The following is a 12,745-nucleotide window of genomic DNA, read 5'->3' on the forward strand; positions in this document are numbered from 1 at the left end:
AAATGGTGCCATTTAGAAAGACCGACCTGTCCCGCAAAAAGCAAAACCACATACGGCTATGTGAACAGAAAAATAGAAAAGGCAGACAGTTGGGTAGGGAGGTCGCTGGTAACAGATTCCCTTCAGTGGGGCTGTGTAACATTTACTTCCCATCTTTATAGCTTCTAATTGATGACATTAATGTGGACTTCTGTACAACGCAGGATGACAAAGTTCGACGTCCAGAACTATCTGCAGCGGATATACAACGTGCCTGTCGCTGCTGTCCGAACTCGCATCCAGTATGGTGAGTAAAGAGTCCCAGTCCAAGCCCTTTGTGTTGTGACGTCTTACCCTGGAAGTAGAAGTCACGCTGCCACTTCTGGTCTATTGGATTATCCAGGCTTCAATATAGCGGCCAGCTGGAATAAACTGCATGTTCACATTTTGGAAAAATCAGACGTGTGTTTGCTGCGGAATCCATAGCAGAGATCTAAGGTGACCCATTCTGAGGCTAAAGTGCCTGTGGATCCCCACCGCAGGTTCCCAGCCAAGAGCGGACATGGCTTTTCATGACTTGGTATTTAAGTCCACGCTGCTGATTCCAAAACTGTGTCAAAGTACATGTCCCTTCCGTGAAAAAAAAAAAGGGTGGGCGCCCACATGCGCATTAGCCCCATTGAATGGGGCCAATCCACAGTTGGATCCCTGGTTTCAAACTACAGATCCACGGCAGACTCCTAACGGTGAGCTTTGGACTTGCACAGCGGATTCTGCGGAAAGGACGCCTCCTTTCGACGTTTGAACATACCCTTAGTTTACAGCAACAAATAGCGGATACAAATGCACGTGATTTTTCCTACAGAATACGCACTGAAATCTGCCATGTAAACCTGTATATACGCCTCAGATGTTTTATTGCAGAACTGCTTACCCTAACCATGCATATGGATGTGAGGTGAGACTACCCTCTTTAAATAGTCACTGTACTTTCACACAATTTAATAGAAAATGGAGTAATTATCAAATTTTCAAATCGCTTCATTTAAAAAATCTGCCTGCATCCACCTGAAAAACGCTGTATGGCCGTGGCCACTAGGGGTCTCACTTCCACCTAACCTGTAGCTCATTGCCGGTTGTTAGGCTAGATCTGTCTCCAGTAACACAGAAGATTGTTCACAGGAAATGGGGCGTGTCAGAGATTCCTGAGCCTGACAGGAGCACTGCCTCTACACTGCTTCTGAAGAGCAGAGAAGCTTCTGTGTGTCTGTACGGCTACTTTCACACTAGCGTTTTGGCTTTCCATTTCTGAGTTCCGTCATGGGCTCTCACAAGTGGTCCAAAACAGATCACCTTTACCCTAATGCATTCTGAATGGAAAAGGATCCACTCAGAATGCATCAGTTTGCCTCCGTTCAGTCACCATTCTGCTCTGGAGGTGGACACCAAAACGCTGCCATGTGATGCACAGCTAGATGCATTTCTATCACAAGCAGGGTGTCCTCTCTGTGCAATCTGCCAGTATTGTATGCAGTGGCCTCACTTCCCAATATGTTTGTTTTCTTCTAGGGAGAAAGAAGAGATCACACTTGGGCTACTTTCACATTAGCGTTTTTTGCGAATCCGTCATGGATCTGCAAATGCGCTTCCGTTCCAATAATACAACCGAATACATCCGTCATGAACGGATCTGGTTGTATTATGTCTTCTATAGCCATGACGGAATCCGTCATGAACACCATTGAAAGTCAATGGGGGACGGATCAGTTTTCTATTGTGTCAGAGAAAACGGATCCGTCCCCATTGACTTACATTGTGTGGCAGGACGGATCCATTTTCTCTGACAATAGAAAACTGATCCGTTCCCCATTGACTTTCAATGATGTTCATGACGGATGTATTCGGTTGTATTATTGTAACTGAAGCGTATTTACAGATCCATGACGGATTCGCAAAAAACTCTAATGTGAAAGTAGCCTAAGTCTGATCTCTTCCTTCTCCCTAGAAGAAAACAAACAAACATATTGGGAAGTGAGGCCACTGCATACAGTACTGGCAGATTGCACAGAGAGGGGACTCTGCTTGTGATAGAAATGCATCTAGCTGTGCAAGTGAAACAGGGAATAATATAGCTGAGGAAGACATTATGGAATCCCTAAAAAGACCTGCTCCTTTACAGTTATGATTTGACATTGAAGCACAGCCATTATGAAAACTTTTTTATTGAAAATTTAGCTATGTTTTAAGATTGAACCAGCTTATTATATTTTCACTAAAATTAATTTTCACCTCTCCAGGTAACAACCGGAAAAAGAATCATCTAAACCAAAGAGTGAAAGTCCCTGACTACAAGGTAGCCTACGTCCAGCTGGTGAGTATTGCTTCCGAAGCTGATCTAGGACTCGCTCGTAGTTTGTCACATTTGTTGATGGCCATGTGCTTTGTCCGCTTGTTAATTAACTTCATTCTACAAAGCCTCCTGGATCGGTACAATGAGGCTGTTGTCTTTGTTTCTTTTGTAGTGCCAGGCCTCCTAATGCTGCTTGTCTGCTCCCTGCAGTCAACAACACATGTCTGGTGACTCAAATGTTCTGAGCTTTGAAAATGAGGGTTGTATTGTAATGCAGTGTGTGTTTACAGCTGACATCGTTCCTGGATTGAGTTACAAGTGTCTCTGATTCAGAGCTTTAATATTTCCTGTGATGTGCCTGTGATATTGATAGTGCCTTAACCATGTCAGGCTGTTTTGACTTTGTTGTCTGCACCCCACTCACGCAAAGACATGTTTACGCCCTCCTCCGCTCATCCATGACTTCTTCGCCTATGGAATATACAGTTTTAAGGCCCTTTCCCTCCCTATTTAGTTAGATGTGCTGCCTCCATCAAGTTGTGCTGACAGCTACCCCCTTCTTTTGCCCAGGGCCAGGGACAAACCTTCCAGTTCCCGGATCTCTTTCCAGAAAAGGATACCTCCGTAGAATCTGGCTCCTTTGAAGAACTGCAAGATGAATTTATGGAGAATGAAAAGCAGCGCCAGCTGAAAGACCCGCGTAGGGGTGGGCTCAACGACTGGTTTGGACTTTGATGCTTCTGTTTTCAAATTCTGTTTACCCAGTTCTTCAATCCACTCATCCGAAAAATGAATTCTCAATCTCATGGCCAGGTCACCATGTACTTTTATGTTTCCCAACATGGACAAACTGACTGTTGTGTGGACAACTGCAGAGGGCGCTATCACTTGTTTATTATTCTTCATTTTTGTAAGCAGAGTTTATAGGTATTGCATTACCACTATAAATATTGCTTTAGGACCGAACAGACTATAAATAAACCAAATTTATGACTTGTTTTTGTTGTGTGAATTTTTCGGAGAAAATTTTTCCCAGTGTAAGCGGCACACTATTATTATATTTTTTTTTCTTACTTTATCTCCTATAACCTCCTATAATCTCATCCATCCACCAAAAAAATCAGCTGATACAGATGTGTAGAGAGTGACGTATAGAAATTTATATAAACAACATTCCTATGGGGAACCATTCAAACACCACCCATACACATTAAATGAAAGTTGTCCAAACCGGTCTATTTAAGGCTACTTTCGCACTGGCGTTTTTGGCTTTCCGTTTGTGAGATCCGTTCAGGGCTCTCACAAGCGGTCCAAAACTGATCAGTTTTGCCCTAATGCATTCTGAATGGAAAAGGATCCGCTCAGAATGCATCAGTTTGCCTCCGTTCAGTCACCATTCTGCTCTGGAGGCGGACACCAAAATGCTACCTGCTGCGTTTTGCTGTCTGCCTGACGATGCAGAACCAAACGGATCTATCCTGGCACACAATGTAAGTCAATGGAGATGGATCTGTTTTCTCTGACAATCTGGCACAATAGAAAACAGATTCATCCCCCATTGACTTTCAGTGGTGTTCAAGACGGATCCGTCATAATACAACCGGATCCGTTCATGACGGATGCATGCGGTTGTACTATTGTAACGGAAGCGTTTTTGCAGATCCATGACTGATCCGCTAAAAACGCTAATGTGAAAGTAGCCTAAGTGTGATCTCTTCTTTCTCCCTAGAAGAAAACAAACATATTGGGAAGTGAAGCCACTGCTTGTGTGAAAGTGGCCTGAGCAGGACCGGCTTGACTCTATTAATGTGCATGGGGGAAGGGTAGAGGATAAGACCGCGGCCAGTTGGTGGTGACAGCTGGAGAGCAAAAGAATAGGGCCTAAAAAGTTGGGAGCTCCAATACACATTAGGATGGCCATGCCCTTAAGACAATGATTGGCCATACTGCTGGTGATCAGTCCCACCAGCAACATGTCAGCCAAAGGCACAGTAGCAATGGGAGTCTGGAAGTCTGATCTGGAAGGCTGTTAATGGCACAAGTAAAATTTGTCCATTTAGAAACCAGGCATTTATGGTGGAAAACCGTCTGAATCTGATTACAGTCAATGGAGATCCACTGGTAGACGATCGTATCTGGCAGTGCTGGATACGGTGAGCTCCGGTAGCCTGATCTGACAGAGGATCCCAACGCTACTGTGAACGTAGACTAAACCATTCTTAAAAAAAAAAAAAAATGACTCCCTGGTCCTTGAGAACAATGTCAAATGATCAGCCATGTTCAGCCGATTATGCCATAGATGTGCAGTTTTGCCCAACAATGGCCAAAAGTTTCCAGTTTGGCCGATTGCACTTTTGGCAGACAAGAGTCTGACTTTGGCCATCGTGAATAATTGTTCACCACTTTTTTTGTATATGGCAAGCTTAAGACTGTCAGCCAGGCAAGTTCTGCCTATGGTAGTATAATGTATGTGTAGCCTTAAAGGGTAACTGTCATATTTTTATTTTATTTGCTAGTTTATTAGAGCTAGGCATGTATACCTGATTCAGTCTGTCAATGATTGTCAAAAGATCTGTAATTACTTTTTAATAACAGCTTTCATTAATGTCCTCTGTCCCTTTCCACTGCTCCCTTAAAAGACCGTTGCTAGGGCTTGTCTGTCTCCCTTTTAGTATAAACAGAAGACAGAGGGGCGGTCCTCCACACTGCATGCCTGCATTAGGCTTCAGAGTGAGGAGGCGTGTCTCTCAGTAATCCAATCTGATTGGCTGGCAGGAAGCTGCAGGCTACAGCAAGTATGTATGGGAAGTGAGGGAAAGCAGTTTTGGTCTCAGAACTGGCAGAGGAGCCATCTTGAGAAGGTCCTCATATTGTAAATGTTTAAACAGCCGTAACTAAGGGAAAAACTGAAGGAAAACAGTGGTATGTGAAGAAACTAAAGATTGCTTTATGCATAAAGCTGCTGCAGCAGTAACATATGCTAAAATTGATTTTTTTTTTTTTTATGAAAACATGACCGTTACCCTTTAAAGGGTTTTTATTGTCTTGGACATTGGGGGCATATACAGGTCCTTCTAAAAAAATTAGCATATTGTGATAAAGTTCAATATTTTCTGTAATGTACTGATAAACATTAGACTTTTATATATTTTAGATTCATTACACACCAACTGAAGTAGTTCAAGCCTTTTATTGTTTTAATATTGATGATTTTGGCATACAGCTCATGAAAACCCAAATTTCCTATCTCAAAAAATTAGCATATCATGAAAAGGTTCTTTAAACAAGCTATTAACCTAATCATCTGAATCAACTAATTAACTCTAAACACCTGCAAAAGATTCCTGAGGCTTTTAAAAACTCCCAGCCTGGTTCATTACTCAAAACCGCAATCATGGGTAAGACTGCCGACCTGACTGCTGTCCAGAAGGCCATCATTGACAGCCTCAAGCAAGAGGGTAAGACACAGAAAGACATTTCTGAACGAATAGGCTGTTCCCAGAGTGCTGTATCAAGGCACCTCCGTGGGAAGTCTGTGGGAAGGAAAAAGTGTGGCAGAAAACGCTGCACAACGAGAAGAGGTGACCGGACCCTGAGGAAGATTGTGGAGAAGGACCGATTCCAGACCTTGGGAGACCTGCGGAAGCAGTGGACTGAGTCTGGAGTAGAAACATCCAGAGCCACCGTGTACAGGCGTGTGCAGGAAATGGGCTACAGGTGCCGCATTCCCCAGGTCAAGCCACTTTTGAACCAGAAACGCCTGACCTGGGCTACAGAGAAGCAGCACTGGACTGTTGCTCAGTGGTCCAAAGTACTTTTTTCGGATGAAAGCAAATTTTGCATGTCATTCAGAAATCAAGGTGCCAGAGTCTGGAGAAAGACTGGGGAGAGGGAAATGCCTGAAGTCCAGTGTCAAGTACCCACAGTCAGTGATGGTCTGGGGTGCCATGTCAGCTGCTGGTGTTGGTCCACTGTGTTTTATCAAGGGCAGGGTCAATGCAGCTAGCTATCAGGAGATTTTGGAGCACTTCATGCTTCCATCTGCTGAAAAGCTTTATGGAGATGAAGATTTCATTTTTCAGCACGACCTGGCACCTGCTCACAGCGCCAAAACCACTGGTAAATGGTTTACTGACCATGGTATCACTGTGCTCTATTGGCCTGCCAACTCTCCTGACCTGAACCCCATAGAGAATCTGTGGGATATTGGGAAGAGAAAGTTGAGAGACGCAAGACCCAACACTCTGGATGAGCTTAAGGCCGCTATCGAAGCATCCTGGGCCTCCATAACACCTCAGCAGTGCCACAGGCTGATGGCCTCCATGCCACGCCGCATTGAAGCAGTCATTTCTGCAAAAGGATTCCCGACCAAGTATTGAGTGCAGAACTGAACATAATTATTTGAAGGTTGACTTTTTTTTGTATTAAAAACACTTTTCTTTTATTGGTTGGATGAAATATGCTATTTTTTTTAGATAGGAAATTTGGGTTTTCATGAGCTGTATGCCAAAATCATAAATATTAAAACAATAAAAGGCTTGAACTACTTCAGTTGGTGTGTAATGAATCTAAAATATATGAAAGTCTAATGTTTATCAGTACATTACAGAAAATAATGAACTTTATCACAATATGCTAATTTTTTTTAGAAGGACCTGTAGCTAGGATATGGCCCCAATGTCTGATAGGTGCAGGTCCCACACCTATCCTGAGTACCGAGCCCGCAAAGTGCAGGAGGGCGCACTGCGCATGCATGGTAGTACTCCATTCATTTCTATGGGACCACTGAAGTGAATGGGAAGCCACCACTCCATTCACAAAATGAGGCTTACAGAAATAAACAAACACACAGCTTGGCTATTTTCTGCAGTCCCATAGAAATAAATAGAGGGAGACCGTTCTAAGGCTAATGTGTGTCACACCTATCCTGTGTGTCGAGCCTGGACCAAAAAGCTAAGGGTAGGTTCACACCTCTGTTTATCGGATCTGGTGGGTTTTTTTTGGCATTCAGACGGCTCGCGTTTCTCTATAGAAAAGTATGTACCTTGTCTGATGTCATTTCCTCTTTAGAGCAGTATGGGAAAAAAAACACCACACACATTTACACTTGATGTTTATGGAGCAAAAAATGACAGAAAGAGGGTGGGGTGGGAGAGGGGGGGGGGGAGCCATTGACTCAAACAAGGCACCTGAAGTCTAAAAAACACAACTACAAAAATTCTCGTGCTGCATTTAATATTTCCCATAGATGTCCATGCAACATCTGGAGCTCGCAATTTTGCCCAAAAACTCCAGTTAAAAAAATGCACCAAAAATTGCAAAATGCATGTGTGTGTGAAAAAGAACTTCAGAACAAGCTTTAATTAAACACATGGGACTGATATGTTGTGGATTTGTAAGTACCACCAAAGTTGATGGAATTTTGAGAACCGTCACCCATAAGCTGCAAAAACAAAAAAAAAAAAAAAAAAAACTCTTTTGCAGTGCATAGGGTGAAGTCTGGGGTAAATCTGTATGGGAACAGTACTACCCTATATGAAAGAGACTGTGGTTCCCATAAACATAATTTTGTTACGATAAGGCCAGGTTCACGTCACCGTTTAGCTTTCCATTCTTCTGAGCTGTCGGACCCAAAAAACTTTAAAAAAAAAATGTATTTTTTGAGCATCGGTTAGTGTCACTTGCATCAGAGATTAGTTATTTTTGACAGGAGAAAAAGTCCTGCAAAAAGTACTTTTTCTTTTTCTCCCATCAAAAATAACTGATCTCTGATGGAAGTGATCATAACTGATGTTCTAAATAACGGATCCATTTTTTGAAAAATGTTTTTTATTCTGACGGATCAGAAAAACCTGAGTAATGAAAAAGCTGTTTAGATTAATGTTTTTGGAGCAGCAAGTCAAAAGTTGAACTTTTTGGCGAGAGCAGATCCCATAAAAATTTGTGTGAAATATATACAACTTTTCACATTAGGTACGTTATACCAACAGGTGGCGCTGGTGTGATGAGGAGAAGATGGTTGCTGCTCTAGGACCTTGGGAACTTGCAGTTTCTGAGGAAGCCAAAAAGCCTCCCTCAAACACAGGTTTTCAATGCTACGGTATAAAGGCTCATGCACACGACCGCTGTTGTTTTGCTGTCCGTTTTTCAATGATCTGTTGTTCTGTATCTGAGATTTGTTTGTTTTTTCTCTGATTTGTCTTCTTCCGTTCCGTTATTCCACAAAACATGTCAGTATGGTTTCCGTATGCGATCCGTTTTTTGTAGATCGGAAACGGAAACCTTAACTTATTAATCATTAAACACATGAGCGATATGGGCTGGGCATAGGATTGCTACCGTATGGATGCGCAAAATATCAATTTAAATACGGATATGTTCTGTGTGCGTTCCGTATTTTTTGCTGACCCATTGACTTGAATGGGGCCTCAGACCGTGATTTGCGGACAATAATAGGACATGCACTACTATTGTAGTAATAATTCGTTGGTGGCACAGTGTGCGCCCCCCCCCCGGCCCCCCCTTCCTCCCTCTATTGTAATAATTCGTTAGTGGCACAGTGTGCGCCCCCCGCCCCCCCCCCCCCTTCCTCCCTCTATTGTAATAATTCGTTGGTGGCACAGTGTGCGCCCATCCGCCCCCCCCCTTCCTCCCTCTATTGTAATAATTCGTTGGTGGCACAGTGTGCGCCCATCCGCCCCCCCTTCCTCCCTCTATTGTAATAATTCGTTGGTGGCACAGTGTGCGCCCATCCGCACCCCCCCCTTCCTCCCTCTATTGTAATAATTCGTTGGTGGCACAGTGTGCGCCCCCCATCGGCCCCCCTCCCTCTATAGCATTAACAACATTCGTGGCCAGTGTGCGGCCTCCCATCACCCCCCCCCCCCCATCATTGGTGGCAGCGGAGTTCCGATCGGAGTCCCAGTTTAATCGCTGGGGCTCCGATCGGTAACCATGGCAACCAGGACGCTACTGCAGCCCTGGTTGCCATGGTTACTTAGCAATAGTACAATAGTAAAAGATTCATACTTACCTGGGAGCTCCTCCTACTGGTAAGTGACAGTTCATTTAGCAATGCGCCGCACAGATCTGTCACTTACCAGTAGGTGGAGCTCCCGGCCGGACACGAACATCGCAGCAGCCAGCAGGTAAGTATGAATCTTCTAATATTGTACTATTGCTAAGTAACCATGGCAACCAGGACTGCAGTAGCGTCCTGGTTGCCATGGTTACCAATCGGAGCCCCAGCGATTAAACTGGGACTCCGATCGGAACTCCGCTGCAACCAATGATGGGGGGGGAGATGGGAGGCCACCAATGTTGTTAATGCTATAGAGGGGGGTGGGGGGGCGCACACTGTGCCACCAACAAATTATTACAATAGAGGGCGGGGGGGGGCGCACACTGTGCCACCAACGAATTATTACAATAGAGGGAGGGGCGGGGGGGGGGGGGCGCACACTGTGCCACCAACGAATTATTACAATAGAGGGAGGGAGGGGGGGGGGGCGCACTGGCCACCAATGATATTCAAACTGGGGAGGGGGGGGGTCTGCGCCCTGCTGCCTGGCAGCCCTGATCTCTTACAGGGGGATATGATAGTACAATTAACCCCTTCAGGTGCCGCACCTGAAGGGGTTAATTGTGCTGATCATGGCCCCCTGTAAGAGATCGGGTGCTGCCAGGCAGCAGGGGGCAGTCTTGTACACAGTTTGTAGTGTATTCTAACTAGAAGCGTCCCCATCACCATGGGAACGCTTCTGTGTTAGAATATACTGTCGGATATGAGTTTTCACGAAGTGAAAACTTAGATCTGAAAAAGCTTTTATGCAGACGGATCTTTGGATCCGTCTGTATGAAAGTAACCTACGGCCACGGATCACGGACACGGATGCCAATCTTGTGTGCATCCGTGTTCTTTCACGGACCCATTGACTTGAATGGGTCCGTGAACCGTTGTCCGTCATATTTTTTTGACGGACAGGATACACGGATCACGGTCTCGGCTGCAAAACGGTGCATTTTCCGATTTTTCCACGGACCCATTGAAAGTCAATGGGTCCGCGAAAGAAAAACGGAAAACGGCCGTGTGCATGAGGCCTTAGGGAGGGACAGACAGTGGAGGGAGTGTAATAGGAAGATTTTTATACAAAAAACTTTTCAGAGACCCAAAAGTCCTTTTAAGGACTATTGTGTGTGACAGCAGCAATATATATTTTTGGCGCATCCTGGGCCAAATACCCTTTACTAGGCCGCTGTGAACAGTTAAATTATTCGCGCCACATCTCCTGTGTAAATTGTGTGCATCCCTAAAATATCAGTGCCATCCAGTGTACTTTTTCTGTAGACTGTGTCCGCTGCGGACAGGTATTATGTGCACCACATCTCCTGTTTAAAGTGTGCGCATCCCTGAAATATCAGTGTCATCCAGTGTACTTTTTCCGTAGATGTGTCTGCTGCGGACAGTTAAATTATCCGAACCAGTGCCACATCTCCCGTGTAAAGTGTGCGCATCACTAAAATATCAGTGACATCTAGTGTAATTTTTCAATACACTGGATGCACAGTGACAGTGACATTACCAGGGCCACATCTCCAGTGTAAAGTGTGCTCATCCAAAAAATATCTGTGACATCCAGTGTACTTTTTCCGTAGACAGTGTCCGCTGCAGACAGTGAGATTAGCTGCGCCACATCTTCTGTGTAAAGTGTGCGCATTCCTAAAATATTGGTGACATCCAGAGCACTTTTTCCGTAGATGGTGTCCGCTGCGGACAGTTATCTGCGCCACATCTCCTGTTTAAAGTGTGCGCATCCCTCAAATATCAGTGACATCTAGTGTACTTTTTCCGTAGACGGTGTCCGCTGCGGACAATTAAATTATTCAAACCAGTGCCACATCCTCCGTGTAAAGTGTGCGCATCACTAAAATATCTGTGACATCCAGAGCACTTTTTCCGTAGATGGTGTCCGCTGCGGACAGTTATCTGCGCCACATCCTCCGTGTAAAGTGTGCGCATCACTAAAATATCTGTGACATCCAGAGCACTTTTTCCGTAGATGGTGTCCGCTGCGGACAGTTATCTGCGCCACATCCTCCGTGTAAAGTGTGCGCATCACTAAAATATCTGTGACATCCAGTGTACTTTTTCAATACACTGGATGTCACAGTGACAGTGACAATACCAGGGGCACATCTCCAGTGTAAAGTGTGCGCATCCCTAAAATATCAGTGACATCCAGTGTACTTTTTCCGTATACGGTGTCCGCTACTGACGGTGACCTTACCAGGGCAACATCTGCAGTGTAACGTGTGCGCTTAATTAATTTTTTCTGTGACATACAATGTAATTTTTCTGTAGACTGTGTCCACTTCTGACAGTGACCACACCAGGGCCACATCTGCAGTGTAACGTGTGCGCTTCAAAAATGTATCTGTGACATACAGTGTCATTTTTCCATTGGCGGTGTCTGCTTCTGACAGTGACCATACCAGGGTCACATCTGCAGTGTAACGCGTGCGCTTCAAAAATGTATCTATGACATACAGTGTACTTTGTTAGCTTTTAAACCATACTCGCCCGGGACCAAAAGACTTTGGTTTCCCGGAAGCAGCTCGGCAGGTCATGGGAATAACGCCGCCGGATCGCTGGTCGTCATTGTTTATGGTCGGTATCTGATCGCCTTCAAACTAGTTATCACAGAGGAGTCTCATTCGTTACAGGAATTAACCAGACAAATCGTTCCACCAACTAAGAAACGTCCATGCACCACCACCCACAGTATCGAGAAAGAGCTATTAATCTGTCAATCCTTTCTGTGTCCAGGGCGGGTGAGGTTTCCCGTGTTGAGTAAAACTATGTCTTTTTTTTTTTTTTGGGGGCGAGCAAAACTTTGTGTATGTAGAGGCCCTTAGTTATTTCTTGAGATGATCTAGTCAGCCACCCATTAGCTGAAACGTAATTGGGTTATGCAGCAAGATAATCATCCAGAACCAAAGGGCAATTCTACACCTGAAAACCTGAGAAAGAAAAACATTAGGCCGAGTTCATACATGAAATGCTGAACTCCTCCTAATGGAAATCCTGGTTCTGTAATTTTTTTCCCTTATTGTTCTTTCAGGTTGCTACAGTGTTTTATGCAAATCTGTTACGTTCTTGCTTTTTTATTGTGTGGATGCAGTGAGTTTTTCATGCATCTCTTGCATCGGGAAGAAAAACAGAAAACCGACCAAAGGGATGCAACTCACATTCCTAACTTTAGCTATGTATTAGTATCCGCAATGGAATACAGTCTCTGAACAGTGGCGCCTAGACAGGGGTGGGATTCAAATTTTTAACAACAGGTTCCCTACTCAGCGGTGGATACGCAGCGCGTCACGAGTCATGACACATATTTACATACACCATATATATGC

General features: G+C 44.5%; 2 protein-coding genes across 11 annotated transcripts in view; one reads left to right on the forward strand and one right to left on the reverse strand.

Annotated features, from left to right (window-relative positions):
* Window positions 1–3,328, forward strand: part of MRPL23 (mitochondrial ribosomal protein L23) — a 30,962-nt gene extending 27,634 nt beyond the window's left edge. For 4 of the 7 annotated variants that reach the window (XM_044271102.1, XM_044271103.1, XM_044271104.1 and 1 more), the window contains 3 exons: window positions 204–286; window positions 2,277–2,350; window positions 2,900–3,328. In XM_044271102.1, the coding sequence (XP_044127037.1) occupies window positions 204–286; window positions 2,277–2,350; window positions 2,900–3,064 (322 nt within the window). In that variant the 3' untranslated portion in view covers window positions 3,065–3,328. Of the gene's footprint in view, window positions 1–203; window positions 289–2,276; window positions 2,351–2,899 lie in introns of those variants that run through there. The other 3 variants (XR_006386972.1, XR_006386974.1, XR_006386973.1) reach the window with 1 other exon arrangement.
* The window catches only part of LOC122921123 (general transcription factor II-I repeat domain-containing protein 2B-like), a 250,262-nt gene that overhangs the window by 32,558 nt on the left and 204,959 nt on the right, over window positions 1–12,745 (reverse strand). The window lies entirely within an intron of this gene.

Source organism: Bufo gargarizans, chromosome 10, assembly GCF_014858855.1.
Source record: "Bufo gargarizans isolate SCDJY-AF-19 chromosome 10, ASM1485885v1, whole genome shotgun sequence".
In the NCBI taxonomy this organism is placed as follows: Eukaryota; Metazoa; Chordata; class Amphibia; order Anura; family Bufonidae; genus Bufo; species Bufo gargarizans.